The sequence below is a fragment of the Nelumbo lutea genome, chromosome 5 (genome assembly GCF_056320005.1).
Source record: "Nelumbo lutea isolate HS-2025 chromosome 5, American lotus-T2T, whole genome shotgun sequence".
Classification (NCBI taxonomy): Eukaryota; Viridiplantae; Streptophyta; class Magnoliopsida; order Proteales; family Nelumbonaceae; genus Nelumbo; species Nelumbo lutea.
The window spans coordinates 57,921,622-57,948,012 of NC_142688.1; the positions used below are offsets into that span (position 1 = coordinate 57,921,622).

The 26,391-nt window shown below is 38.8% G+C and overlaps 1 protein-coding gene across 3 annotated transcripts in view; it reads left to right on the top strand.

Moving 5' to 3' along the window:
- Window positions 1-26,391, top strand: part of FANCM (DEAD/DEAH box RNA helicase family protein) — a 98,564-nt gene that overhangs the window by 39,243 nt on the left and 32,930 nt on the right. For all 3 annotated transcript variants that reach the window (XM_088943022.1, XM_088943021.1, XM_088943023.1), the window contains 8 exons: window positions 9,537-9,667; window positions 17,139-17,199; window positions 17,309-17,379; window positions 24,446-24,495; window positions 24,569-24,734; window positions 24,918-25,045; window positions 25,136-25,453; window positions 25,577-25,643. In XM_088943022.1, the coding sequence (XP_088799148.1) occupies window positions 9,537-9,667; window positions 17,139-17,199; window positions 17,309-17,379; window positions 24,446-24,495; window positions 24,569-24,734; window positions 24,918-25,045; window positions 25,136-25,453; window positions 25,577-25,643 (992 nt within the window). The remainder of the gene's footprint in view (window positions 1-9,536; window positions 9,668-17,138; window positions 17,200-17,308; window positions 17,380-24,445; window positions 24,496-24,568; window positions 24,735-24,917; window positions 25,046-25,135; window positions 25,454-25,576; window positions 25,644-26,391) is intronic.

Here is a 26,391-nt window from a genome sequence, read left to right on the forward strand (position 1 = left end):
CTCTCAGCCACCCCGTTTTGTTGCGGGGTGTAGGTACACGAGGTTTGATGTATAATGCCGTGTTGGTCCAAGTATTCCTGAAATGATGAGGATAAATATTCGCGGCCATTATCAGAACGAAAAATTTTGATGTGGGTACCAAATTGGTTACGAATTTCAGCATAAATTTTTTGAAAAATGGTAAACAATTCACTTCTTTCTTTCATTAAATAGAGCCACGTCACCCTTGAAAAATCATCCACAAAAATGACGAAATATCTGTATCCATTATATGACATTACTTTATAAGGACCCCAAACATCTGAATGAACTAAAGAAAAAGGACTCGACACATGGTTATCAACCCTAGAACTAAAGGGAACACGGTGGTGTTTCCCAAACTGACACAACTCACAATCCAAAACAAGCTGACTCAAGGACGGAACCAAGGACTTCAAGACTTTGAGCGACGGATGACCAAATCGGCAGTGCCACTGGAGAGGAGAAAGAGATGACTGGAGAGCTGTTGAAGTTCTACCACCACCACCGTCAAGATAATACAGTCCACCTGCTTCATGCCCTCCACCAATCTTCATCCCCGTCTTGAGATCCTGAAAGACACACATAGAAGGATAAAAGGTAATGGAGTAGTTAAGTGATTTGGTCAGCTTACTAACAGACATAAGGTTAAAAGGCAATTTAGGAACATACAAAACTGATGAGAGGGATACATGATCTAGGTCAACATTACCAACACCACAAATTGAGGATGTGGAACCATTAGCAAGGGTGACAGATTGTGATGTTGAGCAATGAGATAAGGAGGAAAACACTCATGGAGTTCCAATCATGTGATCAGAGGCTCCAGAGTCAATGATCCAGGGATTGGGTGTAGATGCCAGACAAGCCATACCTGAGTGAGCAAAAGTTGCCGTGTTCTGCTGTGATTGGATAAACCTCTCATATTCATCACAGGGAACACTCACCATCTCCTTCATGGGACCATCTGTGGATGTAGGAGGCAACTGGTCAGATGAATGATTCTCCTGTCTAAAGCTGGAACTTGAGTCACCGGTCGCGGCATGATTGGCCTAGGTTGAGGGAGGACCATGTAAATCATAACAATAGTTGATGGTATGCCCATCCATACCACAATGAGTGCACTTCCTCGGGCCTGAGCTACGTCCTCTATCACGGGCTCCCCCTGAATTTCTGCTCCTAGTACGACCACCTCAACGATTATAAGTAGACCCACCATTGCCACTTCGGCCATATGCAGAACCACTACCAACACCACGGCCAGACTGAGCTCCCTGAGCTCCACCTCTACCACCACAGCCTCTCGATGCAGCAAAGGCAGATCTATCTAAGATATTAGAGTTCTCAATAGATCCAATAGAAATCCTCTGAAGTTGAGCAAATACCTCTTCTAGGGACGGAAGAGCTGATCCCCCTAATATCTGAGCCCGTACTGGTTCATGTTCAGACTTTAGTCCCACCAAAAATCTAGTCACATCAAGCTGCTCTCTCTGTTGTTGTTGAATCTTGACATCAGAAGTGAGAGGATGATAGACATTCAACTCATTACGTATGTTCCTCATGTTGGCATAGTACTCCTCAAGACTCTGATTGCCTTGTTGCAGATTAAAGTACTTTTGATAAAGCTGATGAACTCTGGTTGTATTGTCCTGCCCCGAATACAATTTCTTCGCATGGTCCCACACATCTTTGGCAGTATCAAGGAACATGAAGTTCACACTAATCCTGGGTTCCATACTGTTCCACAACCATGTGATGATCTGAGCGTCCTCTTGCTCCCAGTCTTCATACTCGTGAGAGTCAGAGGGGGGTTTCTCCTCTCTGATGTGCTTTACCTTCTTCTTTGCCTTCAGCAAGACTTCAACGGATTCAGCCCAAGGCACATAATTCTCTCCATTTAACTTAATGGAGGTCATCTGAACATTCAGGTAGTCTGTAGGCACCATCACACTCGGTTTATAATCATTACTGTCTCCCATTATGTTATCACCAATTCTGCACACTTGCTGAATTCTATTATCACTGAGATCTGCACACTACACACCACTAGGTCACACCTGTCACACTGATTGCAGCGCTAATTGTTGCTGGAATGTGTGCTCTTTACACCACAAACCCTAAATCACACCTGTCACACTGATTTCAGCACTTGTTGCTGAAAAATGTGTTCACACCACAAACCCTACTCCTACAACTACCTGAAATCTCACCACTATGTGATCATATCTCTTCCTTCAAAATGCACAAAGAAATCAGCATAAACCCTAGCACTTATTGGCCGAAACCCTAGCAAATGGTCTGAAACACACCTCCTATTTAATCCATAACAGATATCATGCACTGAAATCTCTTACCTTATCGCTAAAGTAACACCCATGCGAGCAGGAGAGCAGTCCACACACAACAGCCACACATAGTTCGGCCCTCTATTCTTCCTCTATTAGGAGAGGGCGATCTCAGAAATCACAGCAACCGACCACATACGACCTGACTGGAGGCATAGAGACCCCCAAGGGAAGAGGGCGATCACTCCTTTTCAGCCCTTTCCCTTATCTCCAATCGAACGTAGAAAAAAAAAGAGGAAAACCCTAGATAGGGTGCGCAGAGAATGAACCTTAGGCAAGCAGAAATCTAGGCAGATTTAACCTAGCTCTGATACCATGTTAAAATTCAGGTCTGCCTTAGAGTTCGGCCTGACTGAGTTCAGTTATGTAGAAGAAGAAAAAGTGATAAAGAAAGAGAGAAAGAGAGAAGAGAGAATTCTGGTTCGAACTGAAAGAGTCAACCTAACTTCTCCCAGTTGGCCAGTAAGTATTTATATTATTATTAAAACATAACTGAAAAGACCTATGTGCCCTTACTTAAGTTAAGAGCACATATTTCAACACAACATTACAGATCAGCAACATCAATCAAGGTGTAAAGATAGAAATACCCCTACGCTAACAATAACATTACAAGATCAGATGAATATGATTCCAAGGTAGCCCAAAATAAAAAGTCCCAAGAAACCCCTTGTTTAGCAAGTGGATCAGCTATAGAGTTTGCTGATCTGCCTACCCACTGGACTCTAACTGTCATATTTCTTCGTTATAAGGATTTCACAAAATACTTCTTAACATTATCTGATTTCAAATTTTTTTATCCAAGTGGTAAACTATGCAAGAACCATTTGATGAAAGTAACAAGTCAAACTGGAAGGCTCATCATGGGAATGCATTAGGTATATCTTTAAGATAGTTTATGCCCTTAGCTCCAATCAGATTGATGTGTATTGAGATCTATGAATTAATAAAATCAATTCATTGTAATTTCATGTTTGTGATTGATGTGTTTCTGTGAATTACCCTTTAAACTAGATATTTATGCGGCTTATGTTAGTTTAGAAAATTCCCATCCATTGGATAAACTTGGGGAGTTTATTTTGACAAGGTTGACACTGATGTATTGCTTAAATGGTGGAGCAACTTGTCTTAGTTGTTGGGGTTAGACCTTAAGTACAGTCAGTGGGTATTTCCAAGAAATATTGAGCATGGAGCTAGTGTTTTAAAAGCGCAAGGGCCAATTTGCGCCTGAGGCGCAAGGCGAGGTGCACGCCTTTTTAAGAAAGGCGCAAAATTACAAAAAAAAGCTAAAAAATAAAAAAATGTTAGAAAATAAAAAAAATGCCAAAATTTTTTAAAAAATTCCAAAAATATTAAACATATTGTTAATAAAAATATAAACTTAAATTTTAAAATAAATGATTTAAAAAACATATTATCTAAAATTAAAATACATAAACATAACATGTAAAGTGTATTCAAATGAAAATTTAAAAATAAAAGCCAACATATAAAGCATTTTCAAGCATGTAAAATCCACAATCTCTTTTTTTCCTTAATTGCATTGCTTCAAGTAGTTAAATCACTGCATGGACCAATTTCCAGTTTTGCCCTAAACCTTTTTTTTTTTGAAGAATAAAAAAAAAGATTATTAAAAGAAAAAAGAGTACAAAAGAAAGATGATGAGATATCACTTGAGAAACAATGACCATAACCAACCCAAATTCAACCCAAAGCCACACAAAGATACAAAAACCACACATTACTTAAGGACAACTACAAACCCTGACTCTATAAAGGAAACCCCTAGAGTTGAAACTGCCACCATATAGATCACTGAGCCGACTAAGCCTCTACATGTGAAATGAACACAACCTCAATCTTCACCCAGTAGAGAATCTTCTTGCCCAGAATCTTCCTTGTCCCAAACCTTGCCTTCTTTCAGTCGAGCTCTTTTATTCAACATCTCGTCCATTCTTTACCTCTCGAACTCCTCGAAGGCCCTTCTAGCAAATTCCTCGCCACCCCAAAAAACATAAGCCCATGCTTTTACCGATTGTTACCTCTCTTTCTGCTAATTTTTGGATAAACACGCCGTCTGAGCATCCTTTTTCTTGCCGCTTGTTTGTAACGACAAGTTCTCATCGGAGTCGGCACCTTCAACACCCTCCTTGATTACTTTTTGCTCCTTCCCTATTTGGGTATCCAATGATTTAATTTGTAGCATAGGCCCCTTTTGATCACTTCCAATTATCACATTTCCTTTTGCACTTTTTCTCCTAAAAACCCGCTTGTAGTTCTTTGTAGGGCCTATCCCGACCAGCCCGAGCTTTAGCCTGGAAAAAATTTTTGTTATGTGCACAACATTATGATTTCTTGAGCTGCATATTTTTTTAATATTCGCCTCATTAGACGTCTCCTTCTCCTTCTCAATTTTGTTCCTTCGACCCAATTCTACACCCAACTTTCCAACCAACACCTCCTCAAAACATAAATGGTTACCATGTTACTCTGATTTTTATTACCTTCATCCCCTCTTCTCTGATAGCGATTTCCTTTTCGAAATTCTTTGATGAAAGACCGTTTTCTCCCGTCTTTCTTTTCTTCCTCTTCCATCCGCCCAAACCCCTTAGAGTCATCCTCCTCAAGGTTTTGCCTTGAACCTTGGAGATAGATGGGCAAAATTGGAAAGTTACACTTAACCCTGAACATGATAATGATACTACACTAGGTTTTGGATCGGGTTTCTTTTGATATGCCAACCAGTGAGAACTTTTTAGGGGTCAAATACCTGGTGTTAGGGGGTCGACCTAAGTAGCACAATAGATCGACGAACGTAACAAGACCAAGCGAGCTTGGGTCACTTTGGCCCATTTTACTGATTTAATATAAGTGCTAGATATTTTCAGCACAATGAATGGGTATTCTAAAAACTAAGAAAGCATTCTTGGAAAGACATTAAACATGAGAACATTCTAGAGATAAATCCAGCTAAGTAAGGAAATAAGCGTGTGATTTAAATGATAGAAGTGTAAAATTGGAAACAACAATTAATAGTATAATTCTAGAAAGATATTAACCACATGTTTTAAACATGTGTAAAGAACATTTTAGACATTTTAGAATATGAGGGTAAAATAGGAAAAATATGAACTTAAGAAACTTCTGGAATGTGCACCCAAAAACTATAAATAGGGGTCTTGAATCCATCCTTGCCCATCACTTTGATATCAGTCCATCCTTTCTCTCTCATCCATATTAGCCTTTTCCATCATCCCATTCTAGCCATCCACCATTTCCTCCTTTTCTCTTTGGAATTCCAACACCGGTAAACTACAATGGCTTGATCCCTTGTCGGAGGGTATTTCCCACTTGCTTATTTCCCATTTCTTCCCATTTTCGGTTTACTCAATTCCTCAAACCTTGGAGAATAGACCACTTTACATCCATGGCCTTACACCTGGGTATGTTGGAGTAGTTCAGAACATGGTTCAAAATTTTGATACGTATTGTATCAGGAGCTTCCTGATACGCCTCTCCAAGGGGTGTTTCGGGGTCTATCCTGGTTCAGGGGGTAGATGGGCCTTAAACTGACCCCTCTGAACCAGGTTAAAAAAAAAAAAACTAAAGGGGGGGGGGCGATACATGATACAGCTCAATACGCCCTAATTGATATTTTGAGCCTTGTTTCAGAATACTACTTGAGTGGGTGATTATTGTGAGGGGATCAGCCCCTTTGTCAGAAAAAGAGAATATCAAGTTTAACACTTTCAACTGTTTCTGAAATCTCTTTGCAAAATGTATTTATATTTATAATATGCTATTTTATGAAAATGATTTGCTAAAGGTTTTAGTCCTTAGATCCATTTGAGTGGAGGGTGTGACATTGCATATAGTAGTCAGGGAAGAGGTCCTTCCTTGTAAGTAGTGTTTGATCATTTAAGGCTGAGAGGTTACAAGCAAAAGACCATTAAAGGGTTAAAACCTGGTGGGCTTTAATGATAAACTCTCCGAGTTTATTCAAGCCCAATAAGGTTTGCAACGGTTATGTTATCGAACCATTTAAGAAATGGGCCTTAGCCCATTAGCTAGTTAGACTAGTCACATGACAAATGTTCATTGAGTCAAATATGGGCTTGGATTGGGGTATGGATCTCATAATATCTAATGTAATTAGAGGCCTAACCAAATTAGATTTGGATAGTCCTAATTACATTAGAATTGCGATCGATATATAAGAGATAAGATGTAGGGATCGGCAACTACTAGTGCACCTCATTTTTGCACCTTTCTCTCTACTCTCTTGCTACCCAAAAACCCTAATTCGGTCTACCCTTAAAAAACTTGCTTTCTCTTATTTTTCTGCTATGCTTTTCTTGCTAAAACATTAGAAAATAAAGTGGTTAATAGTTGCAATCATCCAAACAAGCTGAAAAGGGAAATCAGGTGAAATTAGTTGCAAGATCCGCCTCTTTGCATCAACTGCACCTTCTTCGGTTGGGTGGACGGTTTGAGTTTGAATTCTGGGCGTGAACCACTACTTTGGGAGATGCACTCTGTGGTCTCCGTCTTAGGTGCACTTTTTTTTTGGATCAATAACAGAAACTTTTATTAAGAATAAAAGAAAAGAGAAAGATACATCAGGAAAGGAGGGGTAAAATCTCTTAACCCGCCCTAAAAGAAGAAATCAGATTAGAACATTGCCCAAAAAGGATTAGCTCTTCCCACGCCTTGTTTGGCCAAAGAGTCTGCCAAAGAATTGTCACTCCTCTTAGTCCACTGAAACTGACTTTTCATGTTTTGAGTCAGTTGATTAATTTTCATTTTCTCATTTAAGAACTTTCAGACTGAAATCTTCCTTTTGCAGCCAACTAATAGCCAGCCTAGAGTCACCTTTCATTGACAGTTTTGCCGATATTCAGCTAATGGGCTCTTTTAGTCCATTCCAAAACTGCCAAAAAATTTCAGCTCTCAGAGTATCTCCCCATCAAATAGGACCTGAATACATGGCAATAATTCGACCTTCCTCATCCCTAAACACTCCACCTACACCTGAAGGGCCTGGATTTCCTTCGCTTCTTCCATCAAAGTTCAATTTAGTGAATCCTATAGTTGGAGGAGTCCAAACTGGAATAGGGGAAGTATTCAAGGGAGCTGACCGAGCCACTTCTTTTCCAATTCTTAATGATATCTCCTGCTGAATAACCTTCAAAAAACTTCATAGTCTTGACCCAATGAACCACCCTAATAGAAATTAATTCAATGATGGCTTCCTTATTTCTTTCTTTTTCATGGATTTCTCTCACACTGTCCAGCATACAGCTGCTCTGAGACATCTCCACAATATTTTACCTCTCCTTTTTAACCCCCTCACTGAAGTAGAGTTAAACAAGCTCTGCACATTTGGAGGGGAGGACCACCTGCAACCAAAGAGAGAAAAACCAACACTAGATTTCCTCCGTATTAAGTACACTCATAATTTATTTTGAAATCAAATTCAATACTGATAAAAAAAAAATCAAATCTGGTTCAATCCAATTTTAGATCGTTCCTAGGTGAATTTAATTCTCCAAATCTAGGGAATCCGATTCTTGAGTTTTGGACTGGATAATTTTTGAAAATTGGCCAACAAACCCTAACTGGTTCGGCCTACATACCGATGTAACAGTGCATTCAGCAATATCTTGGGGAATCTAGAGTAATCATGTACCACCAAGAAGAAATACTTATGATCCCTCATAGAAGGAACATGGTAAGGCCCTCGAACATCACGGTGTAACATTTCAAAAAGGTGAAATGCTTTTTTTTATTACTAAAAGTAAAATTGGTCCTACAATCCTTTTCTAGTTTGTAACTCTCACAATACTAAGCAACTGAATTAACCAAAATAAAGTAGGAAACAAAACATGTAATGACCCAAACAGTTATACCACAGCATAATTTGATTCACTGACTGAGAAACATAAAGTATTGCCACTCCCATAACTTCTCTGACAACCCAATGCCGTGTTTAGTAGGTACTTTCGATTCGCCACATGGCTACTCCTATTCTTCTTCCTTATAAGTGCTAGTTTCTTAAATTTACCAGTAAATAACCAAGTTTAGTGGTTCCATCAATTGTCTTCCTTGCTTCAGAAAGGTACATTGCTCACCTTGTACCTTGGACCTCGGGTGTAAGATGCCCTTTGTGCTTTTATTGTGCCTTGCACTTTAAAAACACTGGACATATGTAGCAAATGTCCAATTCTAGTCGAACTTAGGATAGAAATTAAAGGGTGTGCCGCCAGGAGAAAAGAGAGAACTACAGTGCTCACACAGGAGCTTCTATATCAACCTCCAACTACTTCTGACCCATTAGATGATTAAAAACATCCCTTGGAAGTCCCAACCACCACTACAAAAGTCCTCCGGTTGATCTCACCCTATGCGATCAAAATTTTTATAGTTCTTGACTTTGGGAAACAACTTCAGGAGCCTGGTTTGGGCAGCAGTTTTTCTGAATGAATCTACAAAAATCATCTAGAACTGGGTGATCAAATCAGCATTGATCAGTCCTTCAAATCTTCATGCAGTTTACTGGTTCTAAAATTGTATGATCTTCATCTGGGAACTTCTTGGTTGCTCTGATACCAACTTGGAATTAAAAGACATGAAATAATTCTTGCAAATTGAAAGAACAATAGAAAAGGAATGAAGAAGATGTAGAGAGAAAGGAGAAAGGGAACAAAAGGTTTGGAGAAAGCCAAAAGTTTTTGGGCAGCAGCCTTTTTTCTATTTGTATATGCTATTAGTTACTATATGATAAACACCCCTGGTTGGAAAACATAAAGAAGCATAAAAACAAATAGAAAACTGATATAATCAGTTAGAAAAATATAAAAGCAAAATAGCACCATGTAATCTGGTGCTGATCTCAACAATTTCTTTGCTTTTATCTATTATATGCCTTGGCGTTTTGTCTCACTCCTGGATAATTTATCATTTAATCACAAGTTTGTATCCAGTATTTGTCATTTTTCTTTTATTTTATTGGTAGTTCTATACTGTTGTTAACTTGCCCCATGAAGTTGCTAGTAGCAGTATACTTTCAATTTCACAATTATCTGCAACCAGCATACAAACTCTGAGGGTAGGTACAAAATTTCCTGGGTATGTTGATCAAGTTGGTAATCCCAAGCTTAATTTTGATGCCAGGAATTTTGCAAGACTTCTTGGCAGGAATGAAGTTATATGGAAGGCGAAAATGTTGATGGAGCAAAGCTTGTCTCATGGTGCACCAAACCCCAAATTGTTGAAAATGATGGAAATTTTGATTGATCATTTCAGTATGTAATGTCATCCTCGTTATTAGATCTATTTTCTCATCTATTGCAAATATTTTCTTTTGACTTGTATGGAAATTGAACCTGCTTTTCTTCCTTGACTTGTATGGAAACTCAAGAATATTCTCAGAAAGGGAAAGAGGCATTGAAAATGTAATAGAACTAATCCACTTAAGCGCAGCACAATGGCTAAAGTCCTCGGCTTTATTTACTGATTTTACTCTAGATGACTTGCTGAGAAAGTGGGAAGAGATTGCCAATTCTGCCCAGGTTAGAACTGGGCTAAGTCCCTCTTGGACCCCTCCACCCTACTGGATATATAAAGCTGAACATTGATGGCAGTAGTAGAGGGAACCCAGGGCAATCTGGTATTGGGGGAGTATTCAAGGATGGGAATGGGAATGTTCCAGCCATGTTTTCTGGCCCGATAGGTGTAAATGATTCCCTCAGAGCTGAGATTCTTGCAGTATTGGAAAGAGTGAAGGGAAAAGGAATTGAATATAAGGAGGCTTGTGGTTGAAGGTGACTCGGAGGTGGTAGTAGGGTGGCTGAAAGAGGATAAGGCTGGGTTGTGGAACTACAGCAATGGAAAGAAAAATTTCAAGTGGCTGGCAAAAGACACGGAAGTAAAGTACAGTTGAGTGAAGAGATCTGCTAACTCTTTTGCTGATAGGTTAGCCAAGCAAGGGGTGGTTTGGGAATCTATGTTTTGGGCTCTTTTGTAATTCTGTTTTATTGCTTTTCTGGGGGCTCTTGCCCCTACCCAGGGAGTTAAGATAGTTAATCTCCCCCTCTTTGTAATTAATATTTTTATCATTTTAATGAAAGCTTCTGTTATTGATAAAAAAAGAAGATTAAATTTGAATCTCAACTGGTAAGTAAGAAGTTTTGGTAGTACATAAAAAATAGGCATATCCATTATTATGAACCATTTTAGAAGGAACTTTCAGTAGTACACTCAATTCAACAAAACCTTAACCTAACTATATTAGGTTGGCTTCATAATTGCTATTTTATCACTTTCTAAAGAAGTATCTATTGTCCCCATTAATTTCTTCTTGGAAAATGTTTATAATGACCCAAAGACTCACCTTAATTGCTCGCTAAAGTTTGCATGACAACTTTCTGTAGAAAGTTACACCATGTAGCTAGTATAGTCTGAAGTGTTCTGCAGACTAAATTTTCTGTTGAACATCTACAGGTACAGCATTTTCTGATTATCCACTTTAGAAGTCATTTTCCCCTCATTTGTCTTGTATCAAATTGGCCAATATGAGTTAAGTTTAGTTTGGTTTGTCTGCATATTTATCTGTGGACATTCTCAAGGCTATTTATGTATTAGGACAGGAGGCAGAAACAAAAAGTGAACCCACTCCTTACTGATTCTACAGTTTTTTTTTCTTTTTGGTATCATGAATTACATTTTAGGAGGATCAAGGGAGGGAACAGAGAAAGGTGCACGCCATGTCCACCAACCTTGGTACGGAGAGCCTATAGCTATGTCTCTTTGATCCTGCACATCTGTAGTTAGAGTGATGCCGCCGAGTGACTATCTCAGCTATTGGGTCATCAGCTACTGATTCTACAGTTTGAAAATATAGCATTATAATCTTGATAGCAGTAGACATTTCCTGTTGCTTTCCTATTTTGAAGGGACACTGAAGTAGAGGCATACTGTTTATTGATCATGGACATTTGAAGTTAGAGGCTTACACAGGTGCTGATTGGGTAGGGTGCCAAGATGACAGGATATCTACATCAGGAGTTTGCACTCTTATTGGAGGTAATCTAGTTTGATGGATGAGTAAGAAACAATTAGTTGTAGCAAGGTCAAGTGCATAAGCTGAATTCAGAGTCATGGCACATGGTGTTATAGAGCTCCTCTAGGTCCGATCTGTGTTTGGGGAGATTTGAGTTGAGGCCGAAGAACCTATGACGCTGTACTATGACAATCATACATCAATTAACATTTCCCACAACACAGTTCAACATGATAGGATGAAGCATATAGAAGTGGATACTTTATAAGGGAAAAGGTGACATCTGGAGAAGTGTGCTTACCATATGTTGCATTTGACTTGTAGCTTGCTAATGTTCTTACAAAAGGTGTTGCAAGAAACAAGCTGGAGTATGATCTACACAAGTTGGGAATGTGTGACATTTCGTCCCAATTTGAGGGGGAGTGTTGAGTTTTGGGTTGATAACATTTGGTTTTATTTGCAAAGCACAGTTAGAGAGTTTTGGGGCCCAAGGCCCATTAGTTTATGTTTGAACTATGAGTGTTTACTTAGTTTTTACAAGTAGCCGACTTACTAAGGGCATAGTTGTCTTTGTATTCAGTTTTTATGTATGAGTATATGAGCTAATGAAAGGGGCGGTTAGACTTAATTTTTGGCTTCTCCCCATTCTCTTCAACTTCTCTCCTCTTTCCTTTCTTTCTTTCTTTCTTTCTTTCTTTCTCTCTTTCATAGACGTTATATCAAAGCAGAATTTTTGCACTTTTCTACTATCTGAATCTGTCCCTGGGAATGTGCCAGAAACTTTGTTTAGACCTGAATGGAAGAATCCTATGAAAGAGGAAATGGAAGCCTTGATTAAGAACACACATGGGAGGTAGTGGACTTACCTAATGGGTGCTAGTTGGCTGTTGATAGGTATTTAGAGGCTGAGGACTCTATTGAGAGATAAAAGGTGAGATTAGTAGCTAATGGATATACTCAAACTTATGGTATTGGCTACTTAGAGACCATTGCTTTTGTGGTTAAAATGAACTCAACTTGAATTCTATTATCCCTTGCAGTTTTTTTCTTGGTCTATGTATTAATTGGATGCGAAGAATGCCTTTCTTAACGGGGATTAAAATGAGGAGGTGTATATAGAGCTTCCCCTAGGCTTTTATGGTAGTGAAAAAGTAGGGAGAGTGTGCAGGCTCAAGAAGTCCTTGTATGGACTTAAGTAAGATGTAAATCAGTCCTCTAATATCAAGATTAAATTTAGTGATTAGTAGAATAGAACATATCTGAATAACTGTATAAGAGAGGAAGATGGCGAAGAGAAGAGGTAAGAGAAGAAGAAGTCGAATTAATCACCCTTTTCCTCTAACCCTATTTTTTATTAATCTCTAAAAAATTGATGATGACAAGTATACCCTTAAGTGGGTGGCCAGCTTGGAAGTTACATAAAGAAAGTAAAATAAGAACAAATAACAGGCCCATTAAGTGAGGCCCATCAACATAAAATAAAAAATAAAATAAAGGATATCACATGAGAAGTTGCTAGGGCCCATTCGGCCCAGTGTCTTTACACTCCCCCTCAAGCTGAGCATACATGTCAATCATGCCCATCTTGCTTATATAGTGTGTCAATTTCCCCCTGGGAACTCCCTTGGTCAAGATATCATCCAGTTGCTCTTTTGGTGTGATAAATGGTAAACAAACTTCTCCTGAAGAGACTCTTTCCCTTATGAAATGCCTATCAACCTCAATGTGCTTAGTTCTGCCATTGCCCTGTATTCTGCTTCAGCTGAGGATCTAGCAACTACTGACTGTTTCTTACTCCTCCAAGACACAATATTCCCAACAACCAGAGCACAATAACCAGAGGTGGACCTTCTTTCATCAATACATCTTGCCCAATCTGCATCAGTAAAGGCTTCCAGCTTCATGTGACCATGCTTAGAAAATAGAATACCTTTCCCTGGAGTACCTTTCAAGTAACATAGAACCCTTTCTGCAGCAGCTAGATGAGTATCTCTAAGAGAATGCATAAACTGACTGAGAACACTTACTGCACAGGAAATATCTGGCCGAGTCATGCAAAGGTATAACAACTTCCCAAACAGTCTCTGAAACACTCCCTTATTAGACAAAGGTGCACCATCTGTGGCAGAAAGCTTATGATTAGGATCAATGGGAGTGGAGATGGGTTTAGCTCCAAGTTTACCAATTTCAGCAAGAAGATCAAGGACATATTTGCGCTGAGATATGAATATACCATCCTTAGATCGAGCAACTTCAATGCCTAAGAAAAGCCGAAGATCTCCCAAATCTTTAATTTCAAATTCAGAGTTGAGAAATGCTTTTAGTTTATTGGCCTCTTCAATGTCATTACCCGTGACCACAATATCATCAACATAAACAATCAAGAAGGTCACCGGAGAGTCATTTCTCTTCAAGAACTGTGTATGATAAGATTGTGTTTGAATGTAGCCAAAGGAGACGAGCAGCCCGAAATCTCTCAAACCAAGCCCGAGGTGATTGTTTGAGACCGTAAAGGGATTTGTGTAGTTTACACACCTTGCCTTTCATTTCTTTCCCATACACTCCTGGATGTAGACATATAGACCTCTTCATGTAGTTCTCTATTCAAGAAGGCAATCTTAACATCAAACTGGTGTAGGGGCCAGTCAAAAGTAGCTGCTAGAGAAAGTAAAACCCTGACTGAAGTCATCTTAGCTACAAGAGCAAATGTCTCTAGATAGTCAATGCCATACATTTGGGTGTAATCTTTAGCAACCAATCGAGCCTTAAACCTCTCAACAGAACCATCAGAGTGATATTTAATAGTAAACACCCATTTACAACCCACTGGTTCCTTCCCTTCCGGCAAGTCCACAATATCCCAGGTATGATTCTTATGCAGTGCATCAAGTTCGGTCATCATAGCATCCCTCCATTCAGCTTGAGATAAAGCTTCCGGTATAGACCTCGGTATCACATGGGAAGAAACAGAGGCAAGAAAAGAGTAGTAGGAAGGGGAGAGAAGGCTGTAACATAAGTGTTTGGAGATACAATGGGTTGTACACTTCCGCTTGCCCTTGCGAAGAGCAATAGGAAGGTCAAGGTCTGGAACAGTTAGAGATGGGTCAGTAGAGGGCTGACCTATTTCCTTAGGAATGATGGGAGTGGAAAGATGCTCTTCTGAAGGAGTGGAAACAACTTGCACATGTTTGAATCTCTGCCTTTGGTACCACTTTTGGAGAGTAGGAGCAGAAATAGGAGGGGGAGCAGGGACATCAGGGGTAGGTCCAGTGGAAGAGGTGGACACCCCATGATCGGACTCACAAGGAATGGGAAGAGGAACAGTTGGAGACATAGCAAAGTACTCATCAGATTTCTCCCCCTCAGGAGGAATACTAAAGAAGGGAGTAAACTCTGCAAAAGTGACATCCCGAGATACAAAGCGGGTGCCACGGACTGGATCAAAACAGCAATGACCCTTCTATGTGGAAGCATATCCCAGAAACACGCACTTATGAGCCTTAGGTTCAAACTTGTGCCTTTGGTGACTAGGAATGTGCACATAGCAAGTACACCCAAACACACAGAGAGGAAGAGAAAAGAGATCCTCATCCAGGAAGAGAAGACTAAAAGGGGTTTTAATGCCAAGGACTCGGGAGGGCATACGGTTGATCAGAAAGGTAGCACTAAGAACATCTCCCCCAAACTTTATAGGAACATGGGATGCAAATAAGAGGGATCTGGCAACCTCAACCACATGGCTGTTCTTTCTTTCTGCCACCCCGTTTTGTTGTGGAGTGTAGGAACAAGAACTTTGATGAATGTAGAAGATCAAGACTGTAATAAGTCTTGAATCTTAATAGGTTTTAGCTTTACAAAACAGAAGAAAAGTGAGAGAAAGGAGAAGGAATAGAAGAGAAACAGGAGAACACAAGGGGTTGAAAGGAGGGACAGATTCTAGCAGATCTGCCGCCGCCACTCTCTTATTATTTATAGGTTATGTTCAGTACATAATGGAAAGGACACATCTGCCCTTAGTACTTACATGATAAATAAAGTAAATAAAAACTGAAATAAATAACAACTGAATTAACAAACTGACTCAAATTGACACTACTATAACTGAAACAAATAACTACACATGCTGTCCTACGAACACAGTGGGGACCACTGATGTGGGGCCCACATCAGTGTTCTCTACAATGAATAACCTCAAAAGTTTCAAGATAGGTGGAGAGGGTTCTCTCAACATACTCCTTAGCATTGTTAGAGCGGAATATTTTGATACGGGCATTAAACTGGGTGAGGATGAGTTCATGAAAATTTTTCACAATAGCTGGTACTTCATCCCTGGATTTCATGAGATAAATCCAAGTGTAACGTGAATAATCGTCAATAAAAAGGATAAAGTATTTGTAACCCCCCATGGTTGGCATGTGATATGGCCCCCATACATCAGAGTGAACAATATGGAAAGGAGAAAATGATCTTTTATTGGTAATTGAATAGGAATGTCTACAATGCTTTGCCAGTTCACATGGTTCACAATGAAGATTCGATAAAGACACTTCTTTAAACATATTTGGGAACAGATGACTCAAAGTAGAAAAGGACAAGTGTGGTCCGAAAATGACATAATAAAATTTTGTTAACAGACTTCGACACGACCGACTCTAAGGCAACTCCATGAGGTGGTCCCGAAGCTTGATTTGGTGTGTCCAACAAGTATATTCCGTTTGCCTCATGGCCACTCCCAATCATCCTCTAAGACTGCAGGTCTTGAAAAATACACGAGTGGGAAAGAGAGTTATGCTGCAATTCATAGACTTTGTTAAGCTACTAACAGATAAGAGGTTTGTGTTAAGGTTAGGGACATGCAGAACAGAAGATAAGAACAGGGTGTCAGAGGTCTTTATATCACCTTTACTAGAGATGGGGGGCAAGGGACCCATCGGCGAGGGATGTTTTCTCTTTCCCAGAGAGTAGGTGATATGAGCAAAACAGGTTAGATAGGCTGGCCATATGGTCTGATGCACCGGAGTGAGAAAAAGCTGATGAAGATGATGTACTGTTGGTGGCTCTATCTCTCTTCCTCATGTGGCCTCAAACATGCAGATTGCTGACATATTTACCAAGGCCATGACGAGATTTAGACATCTATTTCTTATGGGCAAACTGATGCTTGGGGCAAGTGTGAAGAATCCTGATGTTGTACCTTATTACTATAGCCCTTGTTGTACACTATCTTGTTAATTCTATCTCTCTTATTTTCTATTCTTTGCCCCACAAGGGCCTTTTTGTAAATATACATATTTCATATAAATATATTCTGACTCTCTAGAGTGGGGTCGATTGATTATGTTTTCACCCTAAACCTGTCGAGCTCTCTTCTGCAAACTGAATGTGTGACATCTTGTTCACATTTGAACGAAATATTATGATTTTCAAACTTTTCAGTAGAAACTAGTACCTGATGGATATTTGCAGTTAGAAACTGACAGAACTCCCTTTATCAGTGACAATTATTGTGTACTGCAAGATTTTTGATGTTTGATGAGAATGTATTTCATCTGTTGCTTTTTTCCCTCAACAAATAAATGTTTCTAATATGTTCTTTATTTACTGAAAATGAATTCACTTGAAAAGTTTTCTTGTTATATAATTTACTCCTAGTTATCATGTCTAACTTATTGCTTGCTTTTTTTTTATGGTTTATATGTAATAAATGGAAACAGAATCTAATAACCCAAAAAGCTCAAGAGTGATCATTTTCTCAAATTTCAGGGGAAGTGTCAGGTGAAGACACTTTCTATAAACTCAATTTGACATGCACCACTGATGTATTTTAGTTTTCTAAATGAAAGGAAATGCTAATTAGTTAATTATGAGACTTTCATAAATCCAGGGACATAATGGAATCTCTATCAAAGATTGGAGAGTCAGTTAAAGCTACTGAATTTATTGGCCAAAGTTCAGGTGTGTTGTTTATCCTTGTTTTTTTCTGTTTACTTTCTGGTTGACATTCTATTGGGAAAAGTTGCCCTTTTTTCTGTATTTTTGTTATGTCTTTAATTTTTTTTCTCATAATTATATGCTGATGCTTAATATTTATTCTGTTATTTGAAGAATATGGGTTAAGGTAAAACTATCGTAGTTGGGATGAGACTTGGATGATGATGATGTGTTTAGGTGATTCGATCAAAATGATAAGTACGTTAAATGGCTTAAATTGTCTTACTGGTCTCTAATCTTGGTTTTCAGCAAGCACTTGCCATTAGTTGGTTGGGCTTCTTGCTGACATTGTCTTCTGGAATATCTCTTTTGTATGGCAGGCTTTGGTCTTGGTAATTGACATGAGCTGGCTGAATCATCACCCTTCAAATTACCTAGAGTCCTGTCTAGTTGCCCAGCAACTCCACCCCCACCCTAAGAAGGTCCTCGTCCTCAAGCAAGTTGGGATACTTCTGATGAAGGAGCAGGTTTACTAGGAGGCATCCTCCAATGACAAGCCTGGCCACCCAACTAGAGACTCTTGTGTGATATGCTTGTTTGTCTTGGCCCACTGGTAATCCACTATCCTTCGTGGTTGCAGATGCATCTCACCATCCTCAATAAACATACAAAGCTCCTTACTTGAGGGAACAATAGGACCCAAATTTTTTTTTTGTGGACACATAAAAAACAGGATGAAGCCTAGAGGAGGCAGGTAGGTCCAGGCACTATGCTACAATATGTCAATACCTACACGCTCAAGGATAGGAAAAGGGCCATAGTGGAGAGGCTAGAGCTTATGCCACTGTTTTTCGGCCATCAAATGCTTCTTGTACAGATGCAGTTTAAGGTACTCAAGAGTACCAACATTGTAGTCAATAGTCGATGGATGTGATCATAATAGGTTTCAATCTTCTGCTGGGCCTTCAGAAGGTTTGCTTTCAGTGGCTTAAGGATATTGTCTCTGGTAGTCAGTGTCTCATCTACAATTGCAACAATTGAAGATGCCACCTCATTTGGGAGGATGGAAAGGGGGCTCTTGACTAGAGGGCCTTATATGGGGTCATCCTGGAGGAGGTGTGGAAGGAGCAGTTGCATTGTAATTTTGCCCAGGGTATCTACTGAACCCAGTGTCGTGGATGATTCCCTCCATAGCAACACAAATAAGTCCCCAAACATCCATTTACCACCTTAGTTTGGCCATTGCATCGAGGATGGTAACTAGTAGATTAGTGAGGTTGAACCCCTTGTAACTAGTAGTACTTGTGCTAGAAATTGCTGAGGAAGGTAAAGTTTCATTACCATGTGGTCTGGTAATGAAAACCTCAGCCACTATTGTCATTGTGTATGGGTTACCATGAAGAAATGACCATAGTATGGTGGATTTCCCCTTGGATACAGGCAATCCAGTGATAGCCTTTGCTTCATATTTCTGTTGCTAATAGGTCTGGGATCTGAAGAGGTTGTAACAATCCCACCATAGCCTGTGCTTCATATTTCTGTTGTTGACTGGTCTGGCAACTTGCTACAAATTACTTAATAGCATTCATGCTCGTCCAGAAGAAATGGGCAACAATGCAAGAATAGGTGGCAAAATTCCTAAATGGCTGCATTGAGGTAAGTCATGAAACAAATGGAGATTTCTGATATGGGCTGCTGTTGGTGAAAGCATCACTTTGCCTTTGTAAAAGAAGAATCGTGCCCCTAATAGAATATCCCGGTGTTGAAGATGGGTCTTGGGCCTATTTGGATTGATTTTGAGTAAGCTTGGGTCCAGCTGAGCTTGTTGCCTGAGAGTGTCAAATGGGGGGTAAATGGGCCAGGAGACTGAGAACTAGCCCAGTTCATTGACACGTGTGAGGGCATTTGCCACCCAGTTGGCTGAACCCAGCTTATAGTTGTTAACATAGTCGTAGCCCATGATTTTGGAAGCCCATTTTTGTTGTTCCTTAGTGTGAATTTTCTGCTCCAGTAGAAATTTGAGGCCCTTGTTTTTCACCTGGATGACAAAATGACGACCTAAAAGCCCTCAACTTATGGATTGCTAATACCATAACCAGCATCTCTTTTTCATAAGTAAACCTAGATGAGTGTGGCCCAATAAGGCTTTACTAAAGTAGGCAATGGGTTCTTGCACTAGGACTGCTCCCAGCCTACTCCCAGAAACATCGCTCTAGCATGAATGTTTTGTGAAGTCAGGAAGTTGTAACGTTTGTCAAAATATCCAATTTTACTGTTCAACCCGTTGCCCAATCTCCCCACCGATTACAGCCCTGGCTCGTGCCTTCTTGGTCACTGCTGCTGTTGTTGCCAGAAGCCCCTTTCTCCAACTGCACCATCACTGTGGCTAAGGATTCCTTGATCTCTTGCAGGTCATTGGTGACCTTGTGCAGATGAATCTCCATTCTTTGCACAAGATCATCATCCATTGATTCTGATTTGGTATTTGGCATCTTGATCTCAATTTCCAGTTATTGAGCTTTGTTAGGTTCTGTGCAACTCAGACACTATCTTCAAGGGTGGCATACCTCCTGAGAACAGAGAGTGAGTGTGAAAGAGAGAAGAGAGAAGGGACGACCAATTGGAGGAAACAACTTCATTTGATCTCTATTCTTCCTTATTTATAGCTTAAACTTACATTGGTAATAGATTACAGTTAAAGAGTTCATACACTTGGACTAGTTAGTTGGGCTTCTTGCTGATGTGGCCTTCTAGAATATCTCTTTCGTAGGGCAGGCTTTGGTCGTGTTAACTGGCATGAGCTGGCTAGGTAATCACCCTTCAAACCACCTTGAATGTTGTTTGGTTGATTAGCATATTGGATGTTATATGAGTTTAAAAAAGCTACTCTGTGTTAAAATTGCTAAAGGTTAGAACCATATCAAGTTCACCTCTCCCAAGACCCCAAATAATTGGGACCAATGTAAATCAGTAAATCTACCTATTACTTAAGGAAATAATATTTGTATATGTTATTTTGGGCACTTAATCTTTATTTTATTTATTTATTTATTTTTTGAAATCAATCATGATTGGAATGAGTCCTACTCTACTATACTTACAAAATGGGAGTGTCCTATTTGACCTTATTTGGAATCTTCATTGCTGAATCCTCACCATGCAAATTGATACCTATTTCAATCTGAAGTCACAACCAAACCAACATACTGAATGGTGCATAAAAAATAAGTTTGCAAGTTGCTAGTTCTAGTACAATTTTGATAATTCTGGTCTAGCTTTGCTATTTGAATGTCGTAGGGGTTAAGGTTCATCAGCAGCTTCACAAATCATTCAATTAGTCTGGGTATTGCCTTCACCATATTATACTTGTAATCAAGGAGAGTATTAACCTCCAGTTGTGGGCTATCCAAAGAAGCTTGTCTCTAACAGAGGTCCCATATGATCAATAAAAGTTATTTAAAAGGGGGTTTTATGGTCCAGCAATTATGTTTAAAAGTGCAAGGTCCTTCTAGCTGTCTGAAGTGCAAGGATCAAGGTGAGATGCATGCCTTTTTGAAACAAGGTGCAAATTTTTAAACAATCAAAATAAAAAAAAACAGTAATATAAAAAATACACACCTGTTTTTAAAAGAAATTAAATCTTTTAAAAAGCTTACTGGATCAAATTAAAATAGATAAGCATAATATATAAAACCATGTTGAATGTGAAAATGTAAAAGTAAATCCAAACATTTTAAATCTTTTAGCATAATGCCACTGCCTAGAATATGTTGACTTTGTTTGTTCCCAAATTTCATAAGCTGTATCAACCTACATGTAATTTCTTCCAACGGGTAGCAGCATAGACACCAAGAGTCATGACATAATCATTCTGTTTTCTTGATCCCAGTTGTCATGCTTAGCACTTCTAGACTTTGGTTCCTTTACTTTACCATTGATGCACTCTATTTTTCCCCTAGTTGTAATATAGAGTTTGATGCCTTCGGACCATTCTAGATAGTTGAGTCCATCCAAGGGAAGAACAACCCTGGGAAAGTTCATATCTAATCCCCCATTCAGTCCACTTTGACGATGTAATGCTAGAGGTGGCTGAATCTTCAGCAGACATAATGGGCAAATCAGACTAGAGGTGAAACCGGTAGAGTTTGATCTCAGTCGTGGGCTGGAGGTTTCAGATCCGATCCAAAATATTTATTCGGTAGCAGCACAGAGCGAGGTGTCTAACAGTGTTAGTAGGTGGAAGATTAAAGTGCTCGAAGATAGGGTGGAAATGAGCACCAGAAAGGTAGAGCTACCAACAATGATAGGAAACAGGAAGAATGATGAGAATGGATTGAGAGTTTTAGAAATAATAGCCTGCTTGAATATTGAGGTAAGTTCGATTCCCCTCAGTGAATCAAAACCTCCAGAACAAGATAGCAGGATAAGGGAGGAGAAAGGAAATGGGGGAAAGAAAAGAGGGAGAAAGCTTCAAGACATGGAAGATAGCGGTGGGCAGCAGAGAAAAGTTTACATTAGAAAAAAGAGTGCTAGCTTTCAAGGGTATAAGAAGAATGGAAAGGGCTGGGGGAAAGAGAGTGAACTGGAAAGCTCAGGAGTGGATTTAAAAGAGGGGAGTGTGGTGGAGGTGGACACTGAGGAGGGGGAAGTTCCAAAGGAATGAAGTAGAGGGGAGAAGAGGGTGGATATTGAGAAGCTGGTGGATAGACAGGTGGAAGTGGGCAAGTCACTTGGCATGTTCTTTTTGGGAGGGGAGAGGGTGGTTAGAAAAGCAATAGAGCATTTTGTAAGAAGCAGAAGGAAAGAAAAGAATAAGAAAGAGAAAGCAATTGGGCAGGGAGGAGAGGAGTGGGAGGAAGGAGAAGAGAAAAAATAATGGGGTTGAAAAAAAGTAAAAGGGTTGATGGATAAAAGTTACAGGGGATAATAAGAGGGGAAGACAAAAATGAGGCTGATTTTCTTGTCTGTTGGGGGGTTTTCAAGATGGTGGAAGAACGGTTAGTAAGGAATCGAGGAATCTCTGAAGACAAGGATTGAATGTTGTCACAACTAGATCAGCAGTAGGCAAATCTTCTATACTTTGGGCCTTGATATTTCCTGAGGTATCTCATCTGCTGGGAAAAGTTCTAGGAGTTAGATTTTGGAGGTGGTGGGGTTACAAAGCCATGAGATGGAGATTTGGAATTGTATTTCTTTTCGTTCTATTTCCATTATCAGGTGTTGCCTCAACACTTATCATGGATGTACTATTTTTTTCATTAATCAACTTTCTTTTTACCTATCAAAGGAAAAAAAAATCAGACTACACTGTCTTGCACTAAACCATGTAGTAAAATAGTAACCCCTACTCAAAACGTGCTACTTCTACTTCAGCCACACCACACCAGTCTAATTTTCAATGTTACTTCATAGAAAAGAACTATTACTACTTCCAAGCCAGAAGCCACAAAGAACTCCTTAAAACATCACTTTAGACAATCCACAAGTGCACCACACAAGCCCAGAACCATAGTTGTCAAGGCACCCTTGGAGGCTCGCCTTGCCCAATTGCCAAACAGTTCTGTATACTATGTTATAAAATACTTCTATGTTGTTAATGTTTTGAGATCATAATTATAAAATAGACATTATTAAACTAAAATATTCATTTTGTGTGTTTATATACTAATTCTTTGATAAATTTGTTTATATACTAACTTATTTTTATCATTTTCTTATTTGTTAGGGTTTAATCAACACAAACATTGCTAATTGCTGTATTGAACTTAAAATTTTGTTATTTTTCCTATAACAAAAATAGGGATTCAACTCCTATATTTTTTGAATTATCTTTTCTTTCTTTTTTCTTCTCATAAATATGTTGATTTTCTAGACTTTAACATAAGTTTATACTTTCCTTATTAAACTTATGGACAATTATTAAGGAAATTTGTTTATGAAACCTAGGAACTACCCTAGGATATATGGTTTTTACTTAAAAAAATACATCGCCTAGGCGACTAGGTGACAATGCATCCCTGTCGCTTAGCCTCACCTTGGCACCTTGAAAACTATGCACAGAACATCCACAACTATTTATGGAAGAGAGATAACAGAATTGAGGAGGGCTACTGTTGAGTGGGCCGATTTATGTTTAGTTTGTTTTCTTTTAAATTAAGAAGTTGTTGGGCCTTGGGCCCATTAGTTTTTATTTTTAAAAGAATTGTAAGTACTTAGTTTGAGTTGCCGCCCTACTAAGGGCATCTTTGTAATATCTCATATTTAAGTTAATTATAAATAGAATGAGGGGCTGGCGGCTAGGGTTATGAATCACTATCCTAGTTGACCTTCTTCTCCTTTTCTTCCCTTTACTCTGTCTATTGCTGAAACCCCCAACTTTCTCCTCTTCCTTTCACAAGAAGCTTGGCCGAATCAGCACATAAGGCTTTCTACTGCTACCATACTGTTAGAGGATCATACGATGGGCTGAAACTCTTCAACCCACACTTTACAGCATTCAGACACACCCAGCAAAGTTTCTCTTGGTACTACGACCAAGGAGAAAACACAAGGAGAAAAAATGGTGATTCAGACCAGCTGGTTGAAGCTTCATAATGTTTCAGTCCAGAGAAAAGAGTTTGATGAAAAGAGCCCATAATGGTGCTCTGATACCATGTAGTCTTAGTAGAAAAAGAAGAAAAATAGTAGAGAAGAGAAGGGAGAAGATAGGGAGAAAAACGAAAAGAGTTTTGGAGTAAAAAAAAACTTAGCCTGGTGGCTCTCATTAGATTGATATAAATAGGGTGACAATCAACTATTGCTAAGTACAAGAATACCCTGGTTTAAAGAGCATGTATTTAACATGTGACCTCACTTAAGTCAACATATGTTTTAGGTCAGAGTTTAAATGCTCACATCAATACTGAATATTTAATATTTGGCTCTTACTGATTGTATGATGCTCCACTAGAAGTCTTCTTTCCATTTTATGATGTTTCACTAGAAGTCTTATTTCCATTTTAAAGTTCTAGTTTATGTTAAAAGCAATAGAAGTTAATACCACTGAGAATTTCATTTCTTGAAAAATTTCTGAAAATTCTAATTTTAACAGGAAAAGCTTTAAAAGGACAGACTCAGAAAGTACAACAGGCTGTGTTACAGGTAGTGTTTTACTTCTGGTTACTATTGTCTACTCAATTCCCTACATTTGCTTAACTTTTTCATTTGCCTCTAGAAATTTCGGAATGGTGGATACAATGTCATTGTTGCAACATCAATTGGCGAGGAAGGTCTTGATATCATGGAAGTTGATCTTGTCATATGTTTTGATGCCAATATCTCACCCTTGAGAATGATACAGCGCATGGGAAGAACAGGAAGAAAGCATGATGGAAGAGTTGATATCCTTCTCTTTACAATGATAGCTTTTCTCTTTCTTCCTGAAGTAGAATTCACATGAGTATATTGTCCCTTTTCTGTTTCTTTATTTTTCTCTTCTTCATAATTAAATGTTAATATTAAAATCTAATTTGGAGTTACCATTTTTTTTTCCTAATTTGAGTATCTTCCTTAAAAAACACTACTAGTTTTAGCTTGTGAAGGGTCAGAGTTGAAGGGATACCTACGAAAGCAAGCTAATAGCAAGGCTGTAAGAAAACACATGCGTAATGGGGGGATGCATAGTTTTGACTTTCATTCTAGTCCTAGGATGGTAAGAAAATTTGAATGAGGTCATCTTCTCACTTCCTTTGTTAAACAATTATTTCCTTTGTAAACTCACATTTCTTTTTCCTAATCATAGATTCCACATATCTGCAAACCAGATGTTCAGTTTGTTGAGTTGTCAATTGAACAATTTGTTCCTCGTGGAAGGAGAATGAAAGATGGTGAACCTATGCACCAATCCACATTCATGGACAAATTGTCAGATGCAGAGACTGAATTAATTGCCAAATATTTTCATGCTTCTAGAGAAGATACATGGAAACCATCTCTTATTGCGTTTCCCAACTTCCAAGCATTTCCTTCCAGGGTGCATAACGTAATGCATTCATGCAGGACGGAAATGCTCATTGATACCATGCAGCGTCTGCAAGGACTATTATTTTCCAAAGATATGGTAACTTTTATGGCTTAAATTAGTGATTGGTTTCTGTGGCCATACCAATTTTTTTTCCTGTTATACAAAGGATTTTGCATAAATGCTAAGTAATAATGGAGCTTGCAATTTCCTTGTGTTCAGAGTGAGACCTCTTCAAGTAAGTGCTTGGAAGCTGAAACTGTTGGAGAAGATGATAGAAGTAAAAGTGGTACAACTACTCTTAACTTCTCATGTTTTTTTTTACAAATGACAACTTTGAAGCTTTGTGCTGCCCATTTTGGGAAGGTCCTTTGGTCTTTCTTATACATAATAAGAAGCTTTAAAGGCAGAGCTTGAGTTAATAGTTTGCTAAAGTCAACCCAATAATAAAATATTCTTTTGCGTTTCTTTAATGTTATTGAAGCATGTTAGTATGTTAGTCCTCTAAGCATATCAATAACACAAAAATAAGAACTGAAGTTAGTCATTGAAATTGTTTTTGGCATGATTTCTTCCAGAAATTTTGAAAAGGACTGTGTGTATATATTAATTCATGTCCTTGATAAAACAATTCTTGGCAGACAATCCTGTAGAGAGATTGGGCCGAATGGGCCCTAGCCCATTATTTATTTTTATTATTGTTCTTCCTAGTTACTTTGTTTGTTAACGGGCCTTTTCTTTAAGGGTCTGTTAATGTTTATTAATGTCTTTTTAAGTTGTCTGATGATCTGGCTGCCCACTTAAGGACAGACTTGTAATTTGATTTGCTTTAATGAGATTAATAAAAGTTAAGAGAGGTAGAAGGGGAGGCGATCAAACTCTTCTTCTCAATCTTCTTCCTCTTTTTCTTCTACCTTTCTGTCTTCTTCTTTTCTTTCATTCTTTGCTTAAATCTGAAATTATTTTGTAGAACTCTATTGGATTAAATCACATCTTGGTATCATAGTAAGGCTTTCTTCCTTCTCTTTGTTTCTTTA